This window comes from Bubalus kerabau, chromosome 3 (assembly GCF_029407905.1).
Source record: "Bubalus kerabau isolate K-KA32 ecotype Philippines breed swamp buffalo chromosome 3, PCC_UOA_SB_1v2, whole genome shotgun sequence".
Taxonomy (NCBI): domain Eukaryota; kingdom Metazoa; phylum Chordata; class Mammalia; order Artiodactyla; family Bovidae; genus Bubalus; species Bubalus kerabau.
In genome coordinates this window covers 20,841,732-20,869,526 of record NC_073626.1, presented here as the reverse complement: position 1 = coordinate 20,869,526, position 27,795 = coordinate 20,841,732, and the positions used below count along the sequence as shown (strand labels likewise).

Sequence of the window (27,795 nt, the reverse complement as noted above, 5' to 3'; positions counted from 1 at the left end):
GGGGTGTTGAAGGTCAGCAGCTGCAGCAGCACATGATTTAATCCTTGTAGAGTTAGACAGCAAGCACCCATGGCAAGTGCCAATTTGTAATTAAGACATATGTTACCGAGTCCGAACCCACTCTACTCCCTGCACAAGAGACCAATTAACCGAGAGACGATGTGTTGAGGCAAAGAATAGGACTTTATTCTGAAAGCTAGCTGACGGAGAAGGTGGCAGATTAGTACTTCAAAAGAACCATCTTATCTGGGTCTGAATGCCACATTCTTTCCTAGAACAGAGTTGGGGGATGTTGAGGAAGTAAAGTAAAAGGGCCATCAGTCTTGCAAAACATCTCCAGGAATGGCCACCTTGTGGAAGGGATGTGTTCATTTCTTCTTTCTTGCAGCCATTCACAAGTAGGCAGTGTCAGATTATTTCTCTGTGAGCTGAAGAAAGGCACCTGAGTTTGACAGTCAGGCACAGGGGCAGGGTTCTCTGAGGCAGACCATTGTATATGATTATAATAACAAAAGCAACACAAAGCAAGTCAAAGAAACAGTTCCAAAAAGAGTCAGAACTGGCTCTTCCCTGCAACAAACCTAGCCTTCTTTTCCATATATTTACACAATAAAGTATAACAATGTGAAAGTATTAAGAAGCAGGAAAGTTTTGGAGTTCCTTTCTTTTTCGCCTTCATAAGTATTCTTAGATGCAGGTGGGAGACAAATTTTGAATCTTACCATAACCGGAAAGAACAAATCTGACTCCGTTTTAAACATATTTCTTTTACTTTAACCTTTGAACCCACATTCCTCAGTGGTAAAGAACCCACCGGCCAAACCAGGAGACCTCAAATTCAATCCCTGGATGGTGAGAATGCCCTGGAGAAGGAAACGGCAACCCACTCCAGTGTTCTTACCTAGGAAATCTCAAGGACAGAAGAGCCTGGAGTGTTACATTCCAAGAGATCACAAAAGACTCAGACAAGACTTAGTGACTAAACACTTTAACCTTTGCATTCTATTAGCTTCATTATAAATTTATCTCTAAAGGGATGTTGCCTAAGGATTAAAATATACATAAAAGCCTTTCTCCAGGAACCGTGCCTCCCAGGCCTGAGGGCTTAAGGTGAAAAATACCTTTGTTTAGCTTCCAGAGAAACCCTGACCCAGCCCCACTGTGAATGGATGCTGGAAAGAAGAAATTATCATATCCGTCCCCCCCCCCCACCCCCCAACCCCTGCCCAAGTCTGGTGAGAACAAGGAAATATTTGCAACAACTTCCTGGGTTTTTTTGTTTGTTTGTTTGTTTTAACTTTATTGCCTCACCTTCCCCTCTTTGTTCCATAAAAGACACTAGCATCCAAGCCAGACCAGAGGGTTCTTGAGGCCATTTGACCACCATCTTCTGCAGTTGGTTGGCTTTGCGGATAAAGTGGCTATTTCTTTCCCCAACACCTCATCTCTCTATGGATTGACCTGTGTGGGACTAGAAGTAGGAGCTTGGACTTGATCACAAACTTTAGCGACGCCAGTCAGGGCCTTGCTACTAGAGGCCAGCGGGCGGGTTACATAATTTTAGGGTAAGGCCCTAGGAGCTGCAGGAACCACTTGTTCTGAAAATCTTCCCCTTCAAAGTCCCCTGAAGCGGCACCAGACTCTTGCAGCAAGGAATGCACAGACTTCTAGGAACTGAAGAACTCGACCATCCAGTAGTGTGAGTCGCTGTTGGTGGACAACAGGGAACACCCTCCCCCACACAGTTGGGGTTTTCCTCCACCAGGCCAGCCAATTTGTTTTGCCTTTGACTGAGATACGCTGTTGGAGAGGGCACTTGTTGGACTCTACCCGACTTGGAAACTGGTTTGTTTCCTTCTACTCTGTTCATTCTTGTTGGAATGTGTGCTTTTAGTGTTGGGATTTGTTTGTGCTTTTGGTGCTTTGTTGTTCTTGAACTTTTAAATATGGGAAATACGCCATCTGTCTCCTAGGAAAGCCTTTTGGGGGGTTATCTTAAATAAGTGGGCAAAATATAGCTGTGAGCCTATGACTAAGAAAGAGATGATATTCTATTATGACAATGGGTGGCTCCAACATATATTAGGATCAGAAAAGCGATGACACCTGAAGGGCTCACTTAGTTACTATACAGTCTTACAATTGGAATTGTTTTGTGCAAGGGCAGAGGAAAAGGGTGAGATTCCCTATGCACAGCATTTATGCTATTACATCAAGAGGAAAAGAAGTCAGATGACTGCCAGCCTACAGTGCAGCAGTCTGAAAGGAAACTCAAGAGAAAATCTGTTGTATGAAAGAGAGCGGGAGAAAATGAGAGTGAGGGCATGTTATGTCACACCTTAAATCCCACTCTGGCCAATACGGCTCCCCAACCTGACCAGGTAACTTCAGATTGCTTCCATGCTGCGGACCTGCTCACTCCTTTCACGTGTTCATCTTCTCCCTACTTATGGGGAACGATTAGAAGTTTCTATGTTAATCCCTGGGGCACAGGCACTTAGTTTCATATCACCATCTAAGCAACCACAGGGCACTCAGTTTGAATCGGGAGCCACTTTCAAAATGGGGCAGTCTCTTGAGCGGATATCCCGTAGGAGGCTTTAAGGCAAAAGGCCAACCGGATGTCTATGGATGCACAATCCATTCTCAACTTCAGATTTAACTGGAAAAACCATAACCCCCTTTCCTGAGAGGACCCACACCGCCTGACAACTTTTCACTTCTGTCTTTGCCATTCACCATCACTCTCAGGTGGACATTCACACCCTTATGAATTTGATGGTGACTGAGATTAAAAGGATGGTCATTGACAAAGCTAGAGAGGAAGTGCACCAGCTTCATCTAGTGGACCTAGATGGAACTCTAGAAGCAAATCAGGCAGTTCCTACCAGTGAGCCTCACTGGGATCCTAAAAACGGAGACATGCCACATCTAGAGCATTACAGAAAGTGTATCTTAGCAGGTAGCTAAGCAAAAGAGCTTAAACAAAATTCTGGAGATACCAAAAAAGCTCAGTGAAGATCCTGTTAGAGTTTCCAGAAAGAATTTATCAAGCTTATGGGCACTACACTGATGGAGACCCTAAGGCCCCTGAGAATATGATGGTAAACACGACCTTCATTGGGCAAAGTGTACCAGATATAAGAAGAATGTTACAAAAGTTAGATGCTGCATTTGGAATGAACCCTTCTCAGTTAGCAGATGTGGCTTTTAAAGTTTTCAAAAACAGGGAACAATGACAGAGAAGAAAAGATGCAAAACAGCTGGCAGGGGCCCTGGATTCCTGGAAGGCAAGTAACTAGAAGAGAGGTAAGCCACAATTGAAAGAGGAACGATGCGCTTACTATAAGGAGAAAAGGAATTGGAAAAAAGATTGCTCTAGGCTAAAAAATAAGAAGGAAAACAATAAAAGAAAGATAGGAGCCACTCTAATGGTTGAAAGAGAGTAATATTAATGAATGAAGAGGACCAGGGGCTCCATTGGATTTGAGGCCCAATTCTAATTTCCCCACAGGAACCCTGAGTAAAATTGACTAGCGAATGAGTTGATAGACTTTTGATACATGAAGGTGCAACATACTCTGTAGAAAACACCAAGGTGGCACCAAAAACCATCTCGATTCATCTTGCTCATGGGAGTCTCTGGAGAAGAACAAAATTGTAGACCTATGTATTCACAAAATTGTGATTGTGCCTGACTTCACTTTTCTTCCAGAGACTGTCCTCCCAAGGTCAGATCTAACTGTAGGCTAACATGTTCTTGTAGGCAGCCTCTTAAATTACTGACCTCTGGCTGTTCTTTGATATCTGGCTCAATCCAGGATCAGTTAAAATGTAGTCATGAACAGAAAGTCTGGACTCTGCTTTCAGATTATCTGTCCTAAGAAAAAGCCATTTACGTTTTTTTTTTTTTTTTTTTTAGTTATTTTGATAGGTGGGATTTATTAAATAATGTTATATGTATAAAAAATTGTGTTAAGTATTCCAAAGGTGAGGCAACTAAATTATTCTTCAACAAATATGTGACAGCTTACTATGTATCAAATTCCTGAATTCCAAAATGTCATAATGTGTTTTTTCTCTTTTGTAACCCCACAGTGTGGCTGTATTTGGAATAAGGAAGTAATTAAAGTTAGATTGGTGTTCTTGAAAGAAGAGATATCCGGGAAGCTCATTCCCTGTTTCTGCCTTTGAGGACACAGCAAGAAGACAGCCCTTTATAAGCCCAGAAGAGAGTGCCCACCAGTAACTGAATCACCTAGTGCCTTAATCTTATACTTCTCAGCCTCCAGAACTGCAAGAAAACAAAATTTTTTCAGTTTAAGCTACCCAATCAGTGGTATTTTGTTTTGGCAGCCCAAGTAGAGTAAGAAACCAGCAGGAACCTATGCTCTTTTTAACCACCTTCCTTTGCTGTTGAAGTGTTAGGTCTAAGGAGTTAGGTTAACTTGTGTTCTGGACCAAGCTCAGGGATGGTCTTGGCCTTGGAGATGTTTGCATGGGTCTTGGGTTCACAAATTCCCTTTTTAAGTAGGTTAACTCAATTTTAACAAGATAGCCCAATGGCCATAAGACTGAGAAAAGGCAATCTGTTCTAAGAAACACAAAAAACTGTTTATATACCAGAAATCCATTAAGGTAATTGACAACAGGACATATGACTTATTAATACCAGTAATATATGTTCCTCTGTGTAGGACATCCCTTTATAGTTTTTATCATACCAGGAAACCAAAACATTAAGCAGAGGCTGCTGAGTGAGCAAAGGGAAATCAGGCTTTATAATAAGACTTAGGGTGTGATATCCACAACATGTGGTCTGTAAATGTTCAATGAGTGTTTTCTCTAGTAAATAAAATGTTCATATGAATCAGAAACAGGATCTCGGTTCCCTTGATTTTAGTGGATAAATACTGGTAATCTCTTAACTCTATTTCTGTCGCTGTCACCTATTTTTTAAAAGTCACTCCAACCACCTTAATTTTGTAATAAGTATCCAACTTGGAAAAGATGCTTAATAAAAATATGGTCATCAATTGATTTGAAAGACTTCTTGTTTTTAAAAGAGACTGGAAAACAGTTACTTTCTAGGAAAGCTGCTGCTTGTCCATCCATTTTCAGTTGACTCTTGATTCTCAGTTTCACTGTTTATATTGACAATACTTCCAGATTGGAGGGTGTCAACTTATTTTAAAACGTGATTCCATATGGCCAACCATAGGTGCTATTGATTTAAATAGGTGAAATATGAACTTTAAACATTGGATATCTTAATAACAATATTCAGGTTCCTGAGTAAAGAAAAAAGCAAGATCTGGATGGGGAAGGTTGGAGAGTGGTAAACAGTATGTCTCCAGCGTGCTCAGAAGTAGGCACTCTTTCAATACAATAATCAATAGTTCTGGGGCTTTTGGTCTTAATAGGTACAGTTAAAATTGTCAGGTTTTCAAAACGACATAATGTTAACATCTAACTCCTTTTGCTCTGATATACACTAAGCAAACTTTCGCACGAATTTTGCCTTCTGAAACTTGAAAGCAGAAGGAAATGGCAACCCACTCTAGTATGCTTGCCTGGAGAATCCCAGGGTCGGGAGCCTGGTGGGCCGCTGTCTCTGGGGTCACACAGAGTCGGACACGACTGACGTGACTTAGCAGCAACAGCAGCAAAAACACTAGGAAAATTTCCCGGGTGGTGAAATGGATAAGAATCTGCCTTCCAGTGCAGGAAACAAGGGTTCGATCCCTGATCTGGGAAGATTCCACTTTCCGCAGAGCCCAGCGCCACAACTACTTAGACGGCACTCTAAAGCCCAAGGGTTGCAATTACGAAGCCCACGAGCCTTGGAACGTGTGCTCCGCTTAGAGAGGAGCCCGCACGCGGCATTGAGAGAGCAGCCCCTGCTCTCCACAAAGAGAAAGCCCGGGCACAGTAGCGAAGACCCAGGGTAGCCATCTTGACTATCCACACTTCCATTCAAGAGAGAATGGCAGAAATGCAATTTGGACTTTAAAAACCAGGCTTAGATCTTTAGATTTTATTTTCTAGGCAGTTTCAACCTGTTGTGGGTTGGATTTTCATCTATGTTGTGTTGTTGTTGTTTAGTGGCTAAGTCGTGTCCACCTCTTTTGACCCCATGGAATGGATCCCGCCAGTTCCTTCTCCAGGGGTTGACCAATCCAGCGATCAATTCCACATCTCCTGCATTGGCAGGTTTCTTTACCATGAGCCACCAGGGAAGCCCCCATTCTCATCTATAAGGAGATCCATTGTGCTGTTTATGTGTGGGTGATCAGGAGATGAAAGGGTATATGGGATAGTGGTAATAGAAAATCTCTCTCGTTACTCCATAATGGCACTTGCTTGAGCCCGAAAGTAGAATCACCATTCTCAAAATTCCATGAACATCACTGCCTCTGCACCCAAAACTGTTTCTTTTGTTTGGATTGTCTTCTCCACCCTTACACTTGACCTTTCCCAACATCCTTGCATCCTAAATCGTTTTTGATGGGAAATCATCCCAGAAGTTTAAATAAGCAAAGCCAATGCCCTACCAGAGACCTCGTATCTCTTATCAAAATAAAAGCTCTAATAAGGTCAGAAAAAAAAGCGTTGCCGCCAGGGGGCGATGAGGCTTAACTTCGCGGAGCCAGAAAGCTGGCCCGAACAGTTCAACAGCCAGTAAACAGTAGCAGGTGACCAGGATTCCGTAATTCAGTATTGGACAGTTTTGGAATATAAAGTTTCTCATGTGTGGCAACTGTGGGGAACTTCGTTTCCGAGATTAGGAAGGTGCGGAAATCTAGCAGAGAGAAAAGACTGAGAAAAACATACCACTCGCCCAACGTGGGGCTCGAACCCACGACCCTGAGATTAAGAGTCTCATGCTCTACCGACTGAGCTAGCCGGGCGGTTGGCTTAAAAACCTGCCTTAATGAATTAAGAGACTATCTCGAACAGACTTCCTGGACCGACGGTGATTACAGGATTCTAGATTTTATTTGACTGCTTTTGTTATCTAAGCTAGATGATATGAAACGGCAAAGAATGTAAGCATTATTAGAAATTATTGGAGCGCACTCCAATCACTTTCACAACTTCTTCCGTCTTCCTCTCATTCTTACCAACCTGTACTGATAGACTACAAACTGTTTCTGGAATCCAAGAGTAGTAATCTGAACGTCCTAAGAGTGACCCCCAACTCTGGTACTCCTAGAGCTTCAGGCCTGGTTGACAAGGTGGTTGGTTACAAGCCCAAAGGGCTCAGGTCCTCGAACCTAGAACTGCACAAGGCCTTCTCCGTAACCCGCTAAGACATTCCTCTCCTGTTTCTATCACCTGTCAACCTTGGCCCCTCTTGCCACACTGTGTAGCTGCGGTCCTGAAGGAATTCCCTGCGGTTTTCTCCTTCCTTTTCAGGCCCCTTATGCTCGTTCATTTGTTGTCCTTCTCCGTAATCAAAGTTTACACACACAGAAAAGGGAGGTGGGAAGGGGTGTTGCAACTGTATTTTAACATAAAATGCTTGACAACCACTGTAACATAGAATCCAATGATTTTTGTGTATTTTGTTTACCACAGACTGCAAAAGTTCATTGATTGTAATATGCTAAACAAATATCTGTTTAAAGAGAATACCAACAGTACGTTCCAGCAGTACGGAAAAAGTGCCCCTTCTCCATAAACAAGCAGAGCCCCTATTCCTAAATAATACAGGAAAACGCAACAAGGAAAGCCGAAAAAAACTTGTACAACATTTTCCAGCCTCACACCTCTATAGGTAAATATTTGATTATTCCATTTGAACCCATTTCTTTGATGTGATGAATAAATGATGGATGACATTGAATTTAGATGTGACCATAGTCTTCCTATACATTTCATATGGCCACAACCGTGGAGTTGGAACTTCTAGAATAACCAGAAATATTTGGCTTTGCAAGAGTCAATTTATAGCTGTTGGAAAAGTGAATAAGAGCCAAAACTGAAAAGTACTTGCCTCTCTTAATTAAATTATCAAGTTATTTGTTGGAATCAGGTGCATACACAGCCTACATCTACATGAATATACAACAGTTTAACTTAACAGCAAATGTACCAATTTCTTGTAGGTGAGTTTGACTTAAAAAAATTCGACAGGGTGAGCAGACAAAACCTGGGCTCGTCCGGGATTTGAACCCGGGACCTCTCGCACCCTAAGCGAGAATCATACCCCTAGACCAACGAGCCATGAGCTCTTTAAGAAGAATTAAATATTTCACTTCTCGCTCTTCATTTGTGTTCGGTTTCATTTGTAGATGTATATAACTATAAATTATATTTACCCCACTGTTTCTCTTTCCCTTCTACCCTCTCTTCCTAGTTTCAAAAACAGATCGACTTGGCTCAGAACTTCCCTGGATTTCCCCGCAGCCCAGTTCTTCGAAGCTTGGTTTGTATAAAGCCTATTTCTCAAAAGTCGCTGATCCATCCTTTGTAAGAAACAACCGTGACGTTTACTTAAAATGCAGAAACTTGTAGTCTTCTTCAAATCTACTGAGTCAAAGTCCCTGCGGGGTGAGGCCCAATAAGCTGCATTTTTGACGAGCTTTACATATCTTAGTATTTTCGACGAAAATAGTGAAAATTCACTCAACGGGATATAAAGCTCTGAGGTGGTGAAAAAAGAAAGAAAATTCGTTGTTCAAGGAACAAGGGGATACATAATTAGGGTCCTGAAAGTCGATTTTAGTGGAAAACGAGACTGATTCAGGAGGCGTTAACATCAAGGAGTGGATGGAACAGAGGGACAACTGCTGTTGATCAACCTGGACCGAATGGTTGGTGACAGACGGCAAGGCAGATTCTGGAAAAGGGCTTAGTCGTTTCTTACTTAAAAAACAAACAAACAAAAACGACAAAATTCAAAGTAGGAAGAAAACTGCTCTCAAGGTGAGAATCCTCCCTTCAGATGAGGGATGATCTAGTCAAATAGGAATCCTCAACTGAGCAATCAGAGATCATTCACACTTGCCCTGCAGCTCAGTATGTTTTCAGACTATTTTGAGGACAGTGTTTGGCCACTAAACAAGCTGGTGACAGTTTTTCCTTCTAATGAATTTAATAATTCCTAAACTGTCCTGCTCTTCTGTCCATGGAATTTTAACCCCCACCGCCACCCCCCGACACCCACACCCACACACACGAATACACGGTGTCCTGCTGCTTTTCTGCTTCTCTAGGGCAAAACTTCGAGCACTCTGACTTACCCAGAAGACAGGTGGCCCGGACTCCCTCGGATGGTTTGGTCCTGTGGCAAAATCATGCAGCAGGTTGTCTCGTGGGTCAGTCCCAGAAAAGTAAACTGTGGCCCGTACGGGGATCGAACCCGCGACCTTGGCGTTATTAGCACCACGCTCTAACCAACTGAGCTAACCGGCCACTTGTCCCCTCACGCGTATTCCAAGCTTTAATAAGAAACTATTTCGATTCTTGCTATTTTTGTTTGTTTGTTTTGTTTTGCTATTATGAATAGAATGATGTATCTGAGCCACTGGATTTACCTACACCAAAGAAGCCTTCGTTCTTTTCCCATTTGTCCTACTTTTTCAGTACCGTGACTCAGCAACAATAGCCTCTACGCCCCTTTCAGTGTTTCCGGACCAGTAACCGTTCCAAGTTTCCAGGTTGTTCCTCTTCGGCCGTATGTACGCTGGGTGTGTTTTGCTGCGTTTTCAATTTCATTCATTTTAGATAAAAATATCCTAAAATTCCTCAAGGTTACCCTGCTTCCCTCTCTACACATACAGTTCTATACTTCGTGGCTAAAAGGGAACCATAGAAAATTAGACTAGGATACAAAGTATTCACAGATGTTTTTTAAGGTATGATTTCTGATCACACACGTAAAAGGACCTGGAGATGCCGGGGATCGAACCCGGGGCCTCATACATGCGAAGCATGCGCTCTACCACTGAGCTACATCCCCGACCCCAAAAGTAGCTGTTTGCAGTTCTTCCCAATGCTTTGAATTGGATTTTTCCTCCTCTCTAACTGTTCAGATTTTCTGAATCCTTAAGTTAAATTATTCTTTGCGTTTTCAGTGGATTCTTGAAATGGTTAATGGGGCAACATTCATCGGCATCCCGAGTGGAGACAGCCTTACAGTAATTGCACCCCTGTCAAGCACTTAACATAGAGACCGAAGGATATCTGACGAGGAAAAAAAAGAGTGGGACTGTCCTTTTAAAGCTGCTGCTGCTGCTGCTTCTTTTTTTCTTCTTCAAAGATAGCTGAGACCCAGTACGAAATCATATCGCTCCCTCAGTCCCTCGACCGACATTCAGGTGTCCAAAGTGCGACCGTAAGATGATTTAATTACCCCTTAAAATTATCAGCTTTGGGTTGACTTCCTTTTGAAAGTATTTTGGGCCCAAATATAGAATATTTGACTTATTTCTCTGGGAAACTTAGAAACTAAAGGCCAACATTCTACAGTTTTTGACTGCGCTGAATTCTGTATAGCACTATCGTATATATCTCTATGTATATGCAACATAGAGATATAGTGCTTATTTATGCATACAGCGTTTATCTATACTAGAGAGTGAGAAAGAACTGGGGAGACATTATAATTAATGTAATGTGGTTATATCTCGGCCTAAAAGAAGACTGTGGCTGAGTTTCTATGTCAAGCAGTTTCCAAATAGCCATCTTTGAACCTTCGGAATCACAGTCGAAATGTCTAAAATGGGCCGTCTGAATGTATACATAAATTGACTATAGTCAAAGTATTAGTAGTCATTTATGTGAGCCCGGATAGCTCAGTCGGTAGAGCATCAGACTTTTAATCTGAGGGTCCAGGGTTCAAGTCCCTGTTCGGGCGGCTTTGTTTTCTTCCCTCTTCTCATGTTTATCCCCCAAAATAGTAACGGAAAGGAAAGTAAGGTCAAATCATAGACTGATTTCACACACACACACACACACACACACAAAAGGAAGGGATTATGAGCATGGCATAATTATCATAACCCAGGATATTTTCAGACTGTAGAAGGGCCTTTTAGCCAGAAGTCAGAGCAAACAACATTTCACCTAGATTCTGGAACACAATTAAAAGTTTCATTGGTCACAATTTATCAAAGGCCAAACTCTTTCTTGAAAAGCAACCAATGTGCGGAACTGCTCTCTCTTTCCTACACTGACGAGCTCTGCTCAGCGCTAAGCTTTGAGGATGTCCAGATAAACTGTACAGAGGAGGTGGTACCATACTCAGAACTCATGGCCCAGGGACAGAGCTTTCCAAACTTCTTTGGCCACGATCAATTTGTACTTTAGTTTACATCTGAACCCCTACACACACGTGTAACAGGAACAAAAAGTTGCCTGAATTACCACTTACCACATGTATTATTCTATTTTGGATTCTATGTTTGTCTAAAAATGCTGGGTGATACCCATCTTTAAATTCATTTTATATCACCCTCATTTGGAATCACTGGGCTGTAGGGTGATTAAAAAAAAATGAAATTTAACATACAGTACAGAACAATAAGTACTATGCTTGTTACCGAGACCAGTCCCATACTGCTTGCAGAATGACAGACCAATAAATTGAGAAGCTAGTTTCTGGGGCAATGAATAGCAACATTATTCAGTGTCAGCAGACTGAGAAGATGGTGGACTAGTGTCCCAAAGAACCATCTTCTCAGTTAGAAATCAGGCTTCTTTTATACTAAAGAAGGGGAGGGGGCAAAGTCCTGGTTTTGGGATATATTAATTTCTTCCTTCCTGCAACCATTCACAGGTGGGCCTAGTCAGGTGTCCTGTGAACTAAACAAAGGTATTTTAGTTTAACATTCATTACATGGGAGGCAGGGTTCCCAGAAATGAGCTCTTACCTATAATTTAAGCTAATAGCCAACATCCCTTTAGTGACTAACTTGTAGCAAAAGCAACAGAATACAAAGGTGAAAGTAACTTATTCTTTCCTATTACACCCTGAGTAATCTGCCTGCACTGCCTTTTCCTCTAAATCCAAGTTCTCTCCTCTAGAGACTCCAAAGCCTCAGGTCACCTCAGCACAGGGGCACCAACACCATCTCTGCCCTGTTAGGAACTACTGAAGAAGCATAACTTGGCTTTTGGTAATTCCCCAAAGTGGAAATTTCATCCTACTGCATCCAGCAAATAACAGACAAATAAGATTTTACCTTGCTATTAAATATTATCAAGGACTTCCCTGGCAGTCCAGAGGTTAAGAATCCAGGCTTCTACTGCAGTTATCAAACAATTTCTAAAACATCTAGAAAAGAATAACAGATCACTCCTTGTCAGTTGACTTGTTGGCATGGTCAGCAGCATATCAGTCTCATAATGTGAGAACCTTGGGGCCTTCCTCAGAGAGTGTAGCATTTGCAGCAAGAAAAATACTGCAGAAGAAGTAACCCAATCTGATCATCATTATTATTGCAATGAGTCACACAAAAAATTTCTCCTTTAAGCGCTTACCACCTTAAAACTTTGATAAGGCCACTCAACTGTAGATGAAAGCTTTTTCTGTCTCTTAGAAAGTGCATTTGGGCTGTGACCCCATAGATTTTTGTTTTTTAATAATGCTTATAATTTTTTTCAAAAGAAAAGAAACTAACTTTAATTAAACATGATAAGCGGTGAGGGGGGTGGTCACAAAATTGAATATTTTCAAATGTTGAGCTGCTACACATCTTGAGAAGATGAAAGACTTACCAATATATCAGTATGTATAGTTAGATGAGAGTCCAAGGATTCTACGTGCAGCCTTTGGGGGAAGTTTGAGATAGACAGAGAAGTGAACCACTTGAACTTTTCCATTTTGCAGCTTGGATCTTAGTGGGCTAAAACACCAATCCTGCTGAGGTGTGTGCCAACAACAAAGGTCTACCTGGATGCTAATCCAGATGCTACAACAAAGGGCTATGTGGCTAATTGACAGACTTGCCAAGAATGTTACTCCAGTTCCAGGAGGTGAGCAGTTTATATGTTAGTTATAAAATGACACTGTATTAAATTATATACAGACAAATTATATCTCCATTCTATACTAGTCTCTTGATCTCTAAACCTGTCCCTATTAGCCTGTATATCTTCAAGCACTTAAAATCAAATGACTTCTAGGTAGAGGATTATTTTATACTATGTATAAAATAAATAAGCCACAAAGATATACTGTACAGCACAGAAGATATAGTCAATGTTTTATGATAACTATAGAGTATTATCCTTAAAAATTCTGAATCACTATGTTGTATACCCGGAGAAGGCAATGGCACCCCACTCCAGTACTCTTGCCTGGAAAACCCCATGGACAGAGGAGCCTGGTAGGCTGCAGTCCATGGGGTCGCTAAGTCGGACACGACTGAGCAACTTCACTTTCACTTTTCACTTTCATGCATTGGAGAAGGCAATGGCAACCCACTCCAGTGTTCTTGCCTGGAGAATCCCAGGGACGGGGGAGCCTGGTGGGCTGCCGTCTATGGGGTCACATAGAGTCGGACAGACTGAAGCGACTTAGCAGCAGCAGCAGCAGCAGCATGTTGTATACCTGAAACTTCTATACTATTGTAAATTAACGATATGTGTGTGTGTTCAGTCACATCTGACTCTTTGTGATCCTACGGACTGTAACCCATCAGGCTTCTCTGTCCGTGGTATTTTCCAGGCAAGAATATTGAGGTGGGTTGACATTCCCTTCTCCAGGGGATCTTCCCAGCCCAGGGATCAGATGAGCATTTCTCACACTGCAGGCAGATTCTTTATCGCTCAGCCATGGAGACTTCAATTTAAAAATATATTAAAAAAAAGTAATTCTAATCATTTGCTTTACCAGTCAAAACATGCATCCTCCGCTCATAAAGCCTAGGTACCTTGAGGTAGTTCCACTGGTTAAGGTACTGTACTATAAGATTAAAAATGTTTTATTTTTTGTGTGAAAAGTGTTATAAACCTATTACAGTACAGTACTATGTAGCTGTTTGTATTAGCTGGGTACCTAGGCTAACTTTGTTGGACTTAACAAACTAGACTTAACAAATACGCTCTCAGAACCAAGCTTGTTCATGTGTAGGCACTAACTGAATTTCTCTCCAACCTGTTTCTTTACTCTTATGCTTCATCTAGTCTCAACTTGTGGCTGCAGGGTTGTGTAAAGACATGGGCACTCTCTAGGTCTTTTCACCAAAGGTCATGCTTAGAGCTAAATCCTTTGTGCAAAGCAGCCTTTGAGTTTTTCCTTGCAAAGATGAATGGTTTAGAAACTAAGGAATCAAACTTTGGAACTTTTCACTTTTGCTTTTTTTCTACTCTTCTTTTCAGATAGGTGAGCTTTTTCTCTGTCTCTGGAAGCTGAATACCATCATTCTCTGGTGAAGGCAAGGCCCTTAGGTCTGTCTTTTAGCCTTGGCACATAATCAAAGCTCTAAAAATATTGCTGGATAAATCAAGAAATTTAATCCTTAAAAGCATATTGTCTTCTCTTTCTTTTCACTTTGCCAACCCTACATTCCTTACAAGCACCAAATTCAAGTTTTCCTTTCCTTTATACCACATTCGGTTAGAGTGTGCAAACAGCACTTTTTAGCACTCATATCTAAATGAATATATATATATATATAGCTAAGTATGTTATATATTTAGTTATTGATTTTCCCAGTTGCTCAGCAGTAAAGAATCCACCTGCAATGTGGAAGACATGGGTTCCATGCCTGGGTTGGGAAGATCTCCTGGAGAAGGGAATATATTATTAAATAAAATCAATTTAGTTAATAACACTGCCTTATATATTTGAAAGTTGCTGAGAAAGTAAATCTCAAAAGTGTCATAAGAAAAAAAAATTGTAACTGTTAGGTGATGGATGCTAACTAAGCTTATTGTAGTGATCATTTCACAATGTATACAAATAGTGAATCATTACGTTGTACATCTAAAACAAATACCATACTGTATGTCTGTTATACCTCAAAAAAAATTTTAATGACTAAATTAGTGGCTTGAACATTTATCTTGGTGCTGTTTCAAGATTTCATATACTTCATCATGGTCACCTAAAAGAAATTTGAACAGATGTGACAAAAGTAATAATAAAAGTACTAATATCTACATGTGTGATGGGACTTTCAATGTGCCAGGTACCGTGTTAAGCATTTTTGCTGGGTTTCTTAACTTGGGGACTGGTGAACTTGGATAGGGAAAAAAAAATTACATCTTTAAAACCCCTAACCTCTAACTGAAATTTTGCATATCCTTCATGGATGAATGTAGGCAATGAATTACAGTCAGAACTGTAGAGCAGAAGAACTGTTACATTTCCATATCCCATACTTGAGATACAAAGTATGTTACAGATATGTCATACTTAACTGTTTCAAAATTACAGTAGTCATAAGATGGGTCTTGATGTTTAATATTTAATAGCTGGACTCAAGATTGCTGGGAGAAATATCAATAACCTCAGATATGCAGATGACACCACCCTTATGGCAGAAAGTGAAGAGAAACTGAAGAGCCTCTTGATGAAAGTGAAAGAGGAGAGTGAAAAAGCTGCTTAAAACTCAACATTCAAAAAAAATGAAGATCATGGCATCTGGTCCCATCAATTCATGGCAAATAGGGAAACAGTGGAAACAGTGACAGACTTTTTATTTTCTTGGGCTCCAAAATCACTGCAGATGATGACCACAGCCATGAAATTAAAAGACGCTTGTTCCTTGGAAGAAAAGCTATGACCAACCCAGACAGCGTATTAAAAAGCAGAGACATTACTTTGCCAACAAAGATTTGTCTAGTCAAATCTATGGTTTTTCCAGTAGTCTTGTATGGATGTGAGAGTTGGACTACAAAGGAAGCTGATGGCCGAAGAATTGATGGTTTTGAACAAGGAGATCCAACCAGTCAATCCTAAAAGAAATCAGTCTGAATATTCATTGGAAGGACTGATGCTGAAGCTGAAGTTCCAATACTTTGGCCACCTGATGCGAAGAACTGACTGGTTAGAAAAGACCCTGATGCTGGGAATGACTGAAGGCGGGAGGAGAAGGGGATGACAGAGGATGAGATGGTTGGATGGCATCACCGACTCGATGGACATGAGTTTGAGCAAGCTCCGGGAATTAGGGATGGACAGGGAAGCCTGGCGTGCTGCAGTCCATAGGGTCACAAAGAGTTGGACACGACTGAGCGACTGAACTGAACTGAACCGAAAAAGTACACATTGATATACCGCAAATTATTTTGTTTGATAGCTTTTTCTGTAGTATAACTGCTTTTCTTTGTTATCCTATTTCAATGCTTTTAAAAATGTAATTTGAGAAGGGCTTCGTTGGTTTCAGCAGGAGGCCTGAGGGCTCCCAGGCACCTTGAAAGCCCTGCACCAGCGGCGACTTCCTAGTGCTGGCAATGCCCTTGGCCCAGACTTCACTGAAGGGAACTCGAGGTTGAAGCTCGGGACCGGAAGCCCGAAGGTCTGCGAAGAGTGTAAGGAGCAATCCAGGGGCAAAAACTTCACGGTTTTGGCCTCCCCCATCCGCCTGGGGAATCAGGATGCACTCCAGCGGGGTCTGAGCGAGGCGACCGAGCAGCGGGGACCTCCGAGCGGCCTAGGTTTGCTTAGAGGTGTGTCCCAGCGCTTTGCGGCCTCAAGAAGAGGTGAAGAGGCGAGGACATCAGGGTTCGTGTCCTCGTCTTGGGGCAGTTAAAGTACCATGCTTGTATGACCCTGGGTGGAAGGCGCAGCGGGGCCTGGAGAGGAATGACGTACATTTTCCAAGGAGCACTATGACTGTGTTGAGAGAACAAGAGCAGACCCGGAAAGTAAGTTTCCCTCCCTCTTCTTTCCAACTCTTCCAGGACCAATGCCTCAGTTTTGAGGTCAGAAATTTTATTATTGAAAACGCTGGATCCTCAGTCTGTTTCGTGTCAGACACCCAAATTCTCGAAGTATTAATAAACCAGGATGTTAATTTATGAATTTACAGATAAGAATGTAAATGCTAAGTGGATCAGGAGTGTGGGCAAGAGAGGTTTAAAGGCTACTTTGTAATTTCCAAATTTGCTCTTCTCCAGAAATATTTGTCTAAAAAATTCTCCTCCTTGTACAGAAATAGTATCCCTTCTAGCTTTATGTTGCTAGAGATACACTAAAATTCTAAATTCCTATAACCACTTTCCCCCTTTCAAATTGTCCTTGCATTACTAATCTTCTTCACTGGAAATTACAGCTGTTTAGCTTGTAGAATATTGTTACTTAACAATTGATTTTTTTCCTGATGGTATCTGGGGAAATTCCTTAATCAGAAACACCAAATTATTCTTTTGGATGGATTACCTTTGAGGTTGGGTTACCAGTGATCTTAACAAAGAGAAGCCTTCTAGATCCTGGAGTTATACACCTGGGTCTTAATCTGGATTTTATTTACTGTATGACCTCAGGGAAAATTATTTAATTTCTGTTTGCCTCAGTCTCACTAAATACTAAAATGAGGATAGTAATATGATTCAACTCATACAGTCATGGAAATAAAATTATACATGTAAATCACTGAGCAGAACAGTGTCTAGAAAACAATAAGCACTTAATGAGAAATATCTTATTACTGTTGACTAACTTCTGTTTTCATCTCACTGCTTAGGTGTCAAAATGCCTCAGAAAGTGTACTCTTTCATGCTCTGGCAACAAGGGTCAGGGCCTTCCTTCTGTGGGATTATCACAACAAACACACAGTGATGACTTTCTTGAGTTTGATTTTGGATTCTTGACAACAGGGAATATTGATCTTTGATACTGTTCTGTGGTTTGGCAAAGAGAAAACACACATATTTGTAATATACCAAATAAAATGGGGTGGGAATAGTTGAACAGAGACAGGATAGTAATACAGCATGATAGAGTAGAATTTCCAGCAATTCAGTTGGGACAGCCATCTAACTGGTTTCCTCCTTCAACTCCTTACACCCTACTGCCCATGCATCAGTCACACACACACACATACACACACACACACACAAACAGAGATAACTTAGATTGTGTAGATTCCCTATTCAGAAATTTAATGGCATTCCATCATTTTCAGAGAAAAATGACAATGTGGAGAGTCTTCCATTTTCTGGCCTCGCACTATCTCTGCAATCGTATCAACTATCACTCTTATCCACCCTCACTCCAGTTCAGTCACTTCTGCCTCCTTGTTCTTCCTTGGCACACCAAACACATTTTCATCTCATCTCTGCATTTGATATTCCCCCTGCTGGAATGCTTTCCCCTCGGAGACACATCTCTTATTCCTTTACTTCATTAGAAGCTCTGCTCAAATGTCATCTGATCAGAGAGGATTTCTCCAACCACCCTATCTAAATAGCACCCACTTACTCTTGATGAAAGTGAAAGACAGTGAAAAAGTTGGCTTAAAGCTCAACATTCAGAAAACTGAGATCATGGCATCTGGTCCCATCACTTCATGGCAAATAGATGGGGAAACAGTGTCAGACTTTATTTTTTTGAGCTCCAAAATCACTGCAGATGGTGATTGCAGCCGTGAAATTAAGACGCTTGCTCCTCAGAAGGAAAGTTATGACCAACCTAGATAGCATATTAAAAAGGAGAGATATTACTTGGCCCACAAAGGTCCGTCTAGTCAAGGCTATGGTTTTTCCACTGGTCATGTATAGATGTGAGAGCTGGACTGTAAAGAAAGCTGAGCACCGAAAAATTGATGCCTTTGAACTGTGGTGCTGGACAAGACTCTTTCGAGTCCCTTGGACTGCAAGAAGATCCAACCAGTCCATCCTAAAGGACATCAGTCCTAGGTGTTCACTGAAAGGACTGATGCTGAGGCTGAAATTCCAATACTTTGGCCACCTCATGCGAAGAGTTGACTTACTGGAAAAGACCCTGATGCTGGGAGGGATTGGGGACAGGAAGAGAAGGGGACGACAGAGGATGAGATGGCTGAATAGCATCACTGACTCGATGCACATGAGTTTGGGTGAACTCCGGGAGTTGGTGATGGACAGGGAGGCCTGGTGTGCTGCGATTCATGGGGTCGCAAAGAGTTGGACACGACTGAACTGAACTGAACTGAACACTTGTTTATTTAAAGCACTCCATCACATAAATTTGTGTATTTTCTACACCCTCCCCCACTAGAATATCAGCCTGGTGAAAGCAGAGACTTTGTTTTGTTCACTGCTGTACTCCCAGCACTTGAACAATGCCTAAAACTAGAAAAAGGAAAGACTTAACGACTGTAAAGAAACAAAACAAAAAGAATGTATGGTTATCTATGTAGAAAGCCCAAAAGAGTATACAGATATAAGAATGAATTTAGAAAGGACGATGAATCAACTTCAGCTGAAAACAGAAAATGTAGTAACTAAAAATATATTGTATAAAGGTAGCATCCGTGTACTGTCTCTAAGAAATATTAACAAAAGAAAACATTTAATGGAGAAAATAATAAAACTTTATTGAAAGATATTTTAAAAGCCTAAATAATGGAAAATTATACCATGTTCATGAATTGGAAGACTCAACATTATAATTAATTTATAAATTCAATACAAATCCAATAAAAATTTCAACTTTTCATCTGTTTGATTTGGAACTTGTCAATCTAATTCTAGAAGTTGTATAGAAAAGTAATTGGCTAAGAATAGCCAAGATACTCCAAGGAAGAAAAGTTTGTTGATGTTGAAGGTGGAGGTGGAATTGTCCTAAGATATCAAGACCTTTTTCTAAAGTGGTAGTACTCAGGATTGTACAGTACTGCCACAAGGTTAGACAAATTGACCAGTGAGTCAGAACAGAAACCATCAACAGACTCCCCCACCCCTCCACACAAAGAAAGTTGATTTATGAAAAGAGTCAGTGTTATAGATCATTGGGGAAAGAATGAACTTTTCAGAAAATGGTGTTGGAACAACCACTTACCATATGGAAAAAAACATACTGAATTACTATCTCATGTTTTTGTAAAAATCAGTTCTGAGAGGACTAAAGACAAATGTGAAAAGCAAACTATAAAACTTTTTAAAGGCAGTAAAGAGTAGCTTTATGACTTTTGATTAGGAAATGATCACTCCCCTACCATGAAGCTAACTTGTATCCAGCTTTATAAGAGACTTTCCAAAAATAGTTATTTCCAGCAGGACATGGGTGACATTCCATAGCATCTTACAACTTTCAAACTCCCCTCTCCAAAAAGTCCAAAGACAAAGTCTGTTGCTGCAATCAACAGGAAAAATTTTCAAAAAGGGTGATTATTTTACATGAGGCATTGAAGAGATTTTCACAGGTCAACTCTGACATGGAGGAAAGGAACCAAAAACTCCAGGATTATTAATGAGATGATCCACAAACTACAAACAGGAATCCTGGTTCTTCTGAGCAACACCATCTTGATGTCATCACCAGAAAGCCTGAGTATTGTTACCTGATGCAGCTGATTCTAGGGGTGTCAAGGCCATATCATGACTCCTGGTTTCAGGAAGTCAAGAATGTGCTGATGACATCAAGAAAGGAGAAGACATGAAGTATTTTTTCTCCACACAGTAAGGCTTCTGAGCCATAGTGGCTGACATGCGTGAATGTTAGAGAATCTCTTCCGGGAACCAAAAATAATCTTCAAATACGAGGACAGATACTTCTATTTCCCCCCATTTCAATCTAGCTTCTGAAACATTCTACCAGTGGTTATTTGCCCTTTCCACACAAGACAACAATGAAGTATCTCGTGTGCTAACAACATAACTTAAAAAAAAAAATCTACATTTTTATAAAATTTGATTTAAAAATAGTATTTCAAACAGTAGAGTCACTAGAAGTACAGAGCTATCAAAAAGGTACACTTCATTTGGCATCCCCAGTGCCTTCTGCTTTCTGTGACTGGACTGTAGAGGCATCTCGGTTTTTCGCAGGGTTGTTCCCATCCTTGCTGACTTCTGCTTTCCCCTTTCTCCCTTTGGCCAGCTTCTCTCCCTTCTTTGCAGGGGCCTTTTTTGGCCTGGGCTCCGGTTTTGGAAGGGCAGGTTTAGCAGACAACCGTGCTGATCTCCTCTGTGGCTCATCCTTCACCTTCCCTTTGTCACCTTTAGCATCTCCTTTTGCCTTTCTCTTGGGCATGGTGGCAGCAGCGCTCGGCAGCCCACGGGGTTCTTCTGTCTTTCTCACTGTTCCTAGAAAGATTTCTCTGACAAGACACAAAAAGTGTAAGTCATAAAGAAAAAGACTGACAAATTTAACTACATTAAAATTCACGTTTAACTATATTAAAATTTGTAATTTATATAGCAAAAAGATGTGTAAAAAAGTTAAGTTACAAGCTGGGGAAAGATCTTCATAATACATATAACTGACAAAGGATTAGAGTCCAGACTATGTAAAGAATTCCTACAGATCCATGAGAAAAGGATGAAAGGAAAATTTAAAAACAATGGGCAAAAGTATTAATAAGTACTTCTTAGAAAAAGCATGAATGGTGAATAAGCAAATAAAAAGGTCAACTTCATTAGTAATATGGGAGTGAATACAAAAATCAAAGGATATAACATTTCATATCCATCAAATTGGTAAACTGTCTGACAATATTAAGGGCTCAGCAGATGTGGAACAATTAAAATGCATACACTTCTAGGGTGTGTGTTCATATGTGTGTAAATTAGTGTGTGGTATTATTTAAAGCAATTTCACCTCTAGGTGTTTACTTGGAGGAATTCTTGGAGGTGTGCATAGGAGAACCCTACAAGAATGTTTATAGCAATTCTGTAATTTAAAGAACCTAGAAAGCACCCAGTGTCCTTCAATAGAATAAATAAATTTTGGTAGTATCTGAACAAGGGAATACTATTCAGCAGTAGAAATGAATAGACTACAGCTACATGCAAAAACACAGATGAAGCTCAAGAACACAATGTTGGGCAAAAAAACAGAGTTGCAAAATGGATCTACAGTATAGATCCATTTCTAAGTGTAAAACTAAATGACTTTTTTTATGCAGTAAAACTGAAAAGAGCAAGGGATACATATAAAAATCAAAACAGTAGTCACCTCAAAGGGAGCTGAGAAAAGGATGGTGTTCATCCAGAAATAAGAGGGGGTGGGGAGTTCTTTCCCTTAAACTAGAAGAGGGTGGGGAATGAAACATGAGTAATACACCATTATTCTCTATATGTTACAGAGAGTAATTTTATGTGTCTGCTCAAGAATAAAAGCCACTTAAAAAAGGTGGGTAGCCCAGAGCACAGATTCAAGGTCTTACAGAATAGAAATGATTTGAGTCTTGATAATTAGGACTTGGGACCATGGCTGGTATTCAAACACTATGGAAATTTTTTAAAGCTTTAGGCCAAGATTAGCTACTCATCCTTATGTCCCATCCCTGAAAATGTTACCTGGGGAATTCTGTAACCCTATGCTCTGCCTTACTCCATAATATTTTATTTTAAGAAAAAAAATATTATCTTTTATGTAAATTGCTCCAGAGTTTTGTTTGGTACTTTTGCTGGATCTCACCATCTAGACAGAGTGGGCAAACTTGGACTTTGAGTAAACTCAGATTTTTTTTTGAGCAAACTTAGATTTGATTTCTATATTTCTTGGCTAACAAAGGCAAGTGACCACCTGTAAATGGTGCTAAAACATCAAATTACTATTTTTTCACTATGACTAGAATTTCTGGAAATTTTGTAGTTTTCCTTCCTTCTTGTGGAACAGAGAGAGAAATGAATTAAAATAAAGAGGCTCAGTGGTAAAGATCTGCTTACAATGAAGGAGATGCCAGTTCGATCTCTGGGTCAGGAAGATCCCCTGGAGAAGGAAATGGCAACCCACTCCAGTATCATTGCCTGGGAAATTCCAGGACAGAGGAGCCTGGCAGGATATGGTCCATGAGGTATGGCAAGTCATTCTCCTTCCATCTCACTCCAGTTTGTTTCTTAGCCCATGTCCTGTCCTGGGAATGCTCACAGTCTTTCCTAGGCTCAGTCTTCATGTTAGATACCTTGAAATCCATCCCAAGCAGAGGAACCAGGATCACCACATGTCAAAGGCCCAAACACAGCAAGTGACAACAAAGATAAATTCAAGAAAAACAGGCCACAAGCTGGATTCTGGATCTGAGTATATGAATATGGATTACATCCTTGAAACTCACACTTAGGAAGTTTATTAGGAGAACAGGTGACTGACCTTACAAATATAGGAGATAAATGCACAAATAATGAAAAAGCTGGCAGGATAAACATTATGTCATTTTCATGAAGGCCAAGGAGGTTGGGGAGGAAAAGGCTCTCGCCGCATATATTAATATAAAATAAATTACTTGAGGTAGAGTACAGGGAATTTTTTTAGGGCAATGAAACTATTCCGCATGCTACTAACTGTAATGTTGGATAATGACATTATACATCAGAGAAAACCCACAGAAGTACATACAAAGCATGAACCTTAATGTAAACAATAATTATAATAATTAGTTAATATAATGTATAAATATTGGCTCATCCATTGTAACAAACATACCACACCAATGCAAGTTGTTAATAATGGAGGTAGAGAGAGAAGAAATATATGGGCACTCTCTTTCTGCTAAACCTAAAACTGTTCTAAAGAAATAAAGTCTACCAGGTAAAGTTAAACAAAAACATTTTAAGAATTAAAAAAGAAAGAAAGAATTTGCTAGGTGATAAAATATGTAAGTCACAGGACTATAAATATTCCAACATGCATGTGAATGAAAATAAAAATTATTAATTGGCAGATAAATCTTTTCTAAGATTTTTTTTTTACTTAAAAAAATTTTAACTGAAATATAGTTGATGTACAATATGATTTTAGCTTCAAGTGTGGCAGATAAATTTTTAAAGTAATATAACTTTTGGGAATACAGAGATAGGACTTTCAATGGTATCAACAAGGCAAGAAATTATCAAGACAGAAACTGAGGTTTTTTCCCCAAGACATGGCAACAATTTTAAAAGCTTTAGGAATCTAACAATTCCCTTTTGTTAAAATAACACTTCTTATGGCAAAATTTTATTAACAGACAATAGAACAAGTTTGTGAAAGTTCTGAATCATTGGAATTCATATTGTAAAGAACTGGAGTGAAATTCTTGAAAAAAATCTCAATTTAACCCTTCATTTAACCAAATTGCTTGTTTTATGATGTGGAAAGGTATCTCTCTTAGTAGCCTTAAGGGGGGAGGGAATATCCTTTATTTAAAATCCTTTTCTTAGCTATGAAGATTTGTGTGTTTTTTTTTTATATTAGAGAAAGACCTATGATGTTTAAATATACTGACAGAAACAGCTTTAAAAAAAAAAGACTAATAGAGAAATAAAAAGCAAATGATGTTTTTCTTCTGCAATAAAAATATACAAATGGTTAGTAAGATGAGGAGATGCAGGTGTATTAAAATCTTCTGCAAAGTTAACTTCTGGGAATTCCCCAAACTGTGTCAATAACATATAAAATACATCAATCTCTGTCCCCAGAAGTGGGCTGAATTTGTCCACCCCCAAAACCAAATTCATAGGTTGAAGTCTTAACCCTCAGTACCTCAGATTGTGACTGTATTGGGAGATGGGGCCTTTAAAGAGATGAACAAGTAAAATGAATTTATATGGGTGGGTCTTAATCCAATGGCTGTCATATTGGATATTAGGACACAGATAATACAAACAGAGAGGATCACGTGAGGATACAGCAAGAAGATGCCATCTGCAAGTCAAAGAGAGAGGTCTCAGAAAAAGCTGAACCTGCCACCACCTTGATCTTGGACTTCCAGCTTCCAGGACTGTGAGAAAATAAATATCTGTGGTTCAAGATATTCAGTCTGTGATGTTTTGTTATGGCAGTCCTAACAAACAAGTACAGGAGGAAAGAGTGTAAAGGCCTCAGTGATTTATGATATATCTTGTATTAGATTAATTCTGATGTTTTGCCCAGCTCTCAAAATCTTTTTTCCATGCTTTTTTTTTCTCTTTCATCATGAGCCTGTCTCTACTATCCGAGGACCAAATCCCACCTCATCCCATACGCACCCCACACCATCCCCAGCAAAGGCACATTTTAGCAGCAGCCTTTTGCTTCTTTGATTGTTACTGAACTGGGTTCTAGGAAGTTTGTTCTAACTTGGGTTCTGGTTTCAATCACATCCCAAAGTTAGAAAGCCACCCTCTTCTCTCCGCCTCTTACTTATAGCAAGATAGTGCCTTGGCGTTGGAGGGAAGACCTGGAAAATGGTTACAACACCAAGCTTAGGAAGGAGACAATAAAGAATATAGTATAAATAAATAAAAGATCCTATTCAACGTGCAGTACACTACAGGAGCAAGAGGTCACACAGTGTCACTCTCCAAGGCCTATTTGTTCTCCACATTCCAAGGTGGGTAGACTGAGCTTCCATATGAGGTTAAGAGAGAGACTGGGGGAGGAAGGGAGGGTTAGTAGGTGAAGGTAAGAAAGGGCAGAGTGTTTAAAAGGGTAGGGCTACGTCTGCGTCTTGTCAGAACACACCTGATTTGAACAGAATGAGAGAGCCATAAGCTTCCAGACAAACTGTGACCCATCTGCAGCACGTTGGCTTGGGGCACACTCAGCTTCCCTGCTAAAGGACTCCTGCTCCTCGGCACCAGGGAAAGATGGAGAGGATGAATCCTCATCACCTTCTGGGCCCCTGAAGCCCTTGTTCCTCTCAAGGCACCACATTAACTCACCTGCATTTCTGAGTAGTATAGAGGGGATTTTAAGTGAAAATGTCTTAGATAAGTTTGTATTGAGCACTTGCCAAACTTACTGTCTTGTTAACAAGCGAAACTATTACAAGATGATAAAAGCATGGGTCTTCCAGAGAAGGTATGAAAATGGAGGAGTAGCAGGGCTGGGGAAGGGATGCCTATACACATTGCCTGTTAAAAAACGGAAGGAAGGGAAAAAACAAAACAAAACAAAACAAAAAACAGTTCACAACAGTTCATTAGATAAGGATTGTCCTTTCTTGTCTTAAGGCCATAACAACATCACATTCATATTAGTCATTTGAGGGAACCTGGAGCAATGTGATCTGAGAGACTAGGTTTGGCTAACTGTTAGAAACAGTAACAACAATAATATTAATTCATCTAAGAAGAAGATCCTGAGGATATACCCAAGGCTGTTTGGTATTATAGCAAGACTTCTTTCCCAGAAAAGCGTTTGATTGATTCACTTAACATGGAAGCAGGTCATGTCACAAACAGAGTTAAGAAGCCAGGCCACAAATCCTGGTTTTAAACAAGTGCTGCCAGTGACTTCTCAAGCTTCAAAGCAATACAGAATATCCACAGCTGGCCCATTTCTTAACTTTGGGGTCTTTTTTCTTGTTGACAGGGAAAGGCCAAAGTGGAGGCAGACTCAGCCCTTCGGTGTCTCCTTTAGGAGGGGGTTTTCAGTGGTGAGGCCTCGTAAGCTGGGGAAGGGCGGTGAGAAAGAGTCCAGGCCAGGGCAGCCCAGCCCACAGCCCTGCTGGCCCAAGGTTTTTAAATCCCCTCCTCGCCTCCCTTTTTTTCTGCCCTAGCGTCTCCGTGAAGGGACTTCTCATCCCTGAAGGGCCTGAGATCTCTCTAACCTTCACCTCCCGGATTCCGCTTTTCCCAAAGATTCACACTCGAAGCCCAGGAGAGCCACGGCAGCTGTTCTGGAGAGTGGAAGGCAAGGTGGGGCTGTCGGGGGCCCGGGGTCACCTAATCACGACAACGGCCAGATTGCAGAAGGGTCGCCAATCTATGGAGGGCAGCGGGATTACCCCGGTTTTCCCGGAGACGCAGGCTCAGGCTCCCCGGGTACTCACCCGAGTCTCGCGGCCGTCCGAGGGGCGCGGGACTCCCAGCTGCCGGCCTGCAGCGCCGGTGCCCGGGGCTGAGGCAAGGCCGTCACGGACCGCAGGCTGGCGAAAAGACGCCCGGAGCTGGGCGCTGCCGGGAACAGGAAGGCAAGTCAAGGCAAGGATGCGCTTCCGGGGCTGCGGGCTTCGAGCAGCCTCGCCGAGCCGGGGACCGGCCGGCTCTCCCCCGCGCAAAGCGTGCGTCCGCTTCCGGCGGCTCCCGATCCACCCTGAGCAGCGTGGCCTCGGCACCACGGCCTGGGGCGAGAGAAATAAGAAAAGGAGGTGTCAAGATTTTTGACTACCTTAAATTATAAAGGCGAGCCAGGTTCGCCAAAGAAAATACTTGTTTCCGCCCGGTTTCGAACCGGGGACCTTTCGCGTGTGAGGCGAACGTGATAACCACTACACTACGGAAACGTCTTAGAAATAAGCTCTCTCCGCAGATCCTTTCTGCTAAAAACAAACTCCTCCCATTTCCTCCTCCTCTTCCGATTTCTCATCTTTATCCTTGCAATTGTGCGTTGTTAATACGCGAGTGGTTCTTCTACTTCTCTCCCAAATAAGAGGCCAATTAGATATGCAAACAAAGCCCTTGCAGCATACAGATCTGAAGCCAAATTCTTAATACATTCTTATTCTGGAAATGACCGGATGGGGGAGAAAAAGAGACTTCAACCCCTTCACTCTTATTTTTCTCCCCACCCCCCTCACTATTACTTTTCAATCTGAACTTTTGGATTTTAATTTCTTTCTCTTGCCTTACTGCTGCTGCTGCTGCTAAGTCACTTCAGTCATGTCTGACTCTGTGTGACCCCATAGACGGCAGCCCACCAGGCTCCCCCATCCCTGGGATTCTCCAGGCAAGAACATTGGAGTGGGTTGCCATTTCCTTCTTGCCTTACTAGGTTACCTTAAACCAATC

The 27,795-nt window shown here is 41.1% G+C and overlaps 1 protein-coding gene, 1 long non-coding RNA gene and 6 other non-coding genes across 9 annotated transcripts; 2 read left to right on the top strand and 6 right to left on the bottom strand.

Annotated features, from left to right (window-relative positions):
• Positions 1-1,353: 1,353 nt before the first annotated feature.
• On the top strand, positions 1,354-4,877 carry LOC129645615 (uncharacterized). The gene is made up of 2 exons (XR_008711442.1): positions 1,354-1,845; positions 4,099-4,877. It is a non-coding gene; the product is annotated as an uncharacterized LOC129645615 (long non-coding RNA).
• Positions 4,878-6,838: 1,961 nt separating this feature from the next.
• Positions 6,839-6,911, bottom strand: TRNAK-CUU (transfer RNA lysine (anticodon CUU)). Its single transcript has one exon. It is a non-coding gene; the product is annotated as a tRNA-Lys (tRNA).
• Positions 6,912-8,157: 1,246 nt separating this feature from the next.
• TRNAP-AGG (transfer RNA proline (anticodon AGG)) lies at positions 8,158-8,229 on the bottom strand. The gene has a single exon. It is a non-coding gene; the product is annotated as a tRNA-Pro (tRNA).
• A 1,117-nt stretch (positions 8,230-9,346) lies between these two features.
• Positions 9,347-9,420, bottom strand: TRNAI-AAU (transfer RNA isoleucine (anticodon AAU)). The gene has a single exon. It is a non-coding gene; the product is annotated as a tRNA-Ile (tRNA).
• Positions 9,421-9,895: 475 nt separating this feature from the next.
• Positions 9,896-9,967, bottom strand: TRNAA-CGC (transfer RNA alanine (anticodon CGC)). The gene has a single exon. It is a non-coding gene; the product is annotated as a tRNA-Ala (tRNA).
• Positions 9,968-10,791: 824 nt separating this feature from the next.
• On the top strand, positions 10,792-10,864 carry TRNAK-UUU (transfer RNA lysine (anticodon UUU)). The gene has a single exon. It is a non-coding gene; the product is annotated as a tRNA-Lys (tRNA).
• Positions 10,865-19,449: 8,585 nt separating this feature from the next.
• On the bottom strand, positions 19,450-27,237 carry HMGN4 (high mobility group nucleosomal binding domain 4). Of its 2 annotated transcripts, none has more exons than XM_055570913.1 (2): positions 26,838-27,237; positions 19,450-21,197 (listed from the first exon to the last, which is right to left on the bottom strand). In XM_055570913.1, exon 2 carries the CDS (start codon positions 21,128-21,130, stop codon positions 20,858-20,860), a length of 273 nt encoding a protein of 90 aa, XP_055426888.1. In that variant the 5' UTR covers positions 21,131-21,197; positions 26,838-27,237; the 3' UTR covers positions 19,450-20,857. The 2 variants fall into 2 exon arrangements, with proteins under 2 accessions (XP_055426888.1, XP_055426889.1); XM_055570914.1 differs by lacking the exon at positions 26,838-27,237 and adding an exon at positions 26,616-26,639.
• TRNAV-CAC (transfer RNA valine (anticodon CAC)) lies at positions 27,218-27,290 on the bottom strand. Its single transcript has one exon. It is a non-coding gene; the product is annotated as a tRNA-Val (tRNA).
• Positions 27,291-27,795: the final 505 nt, after the last annotated feature.

Coding starts and splice junctions, on each gene's coding strand:
- HMGN4 (XM_055570913.1), bottom strand. CDS start 21,130: ATGCCCAAGAGAAAGGCAAAAGGAGATGCTAAAGGTGACAAAGGGAAG.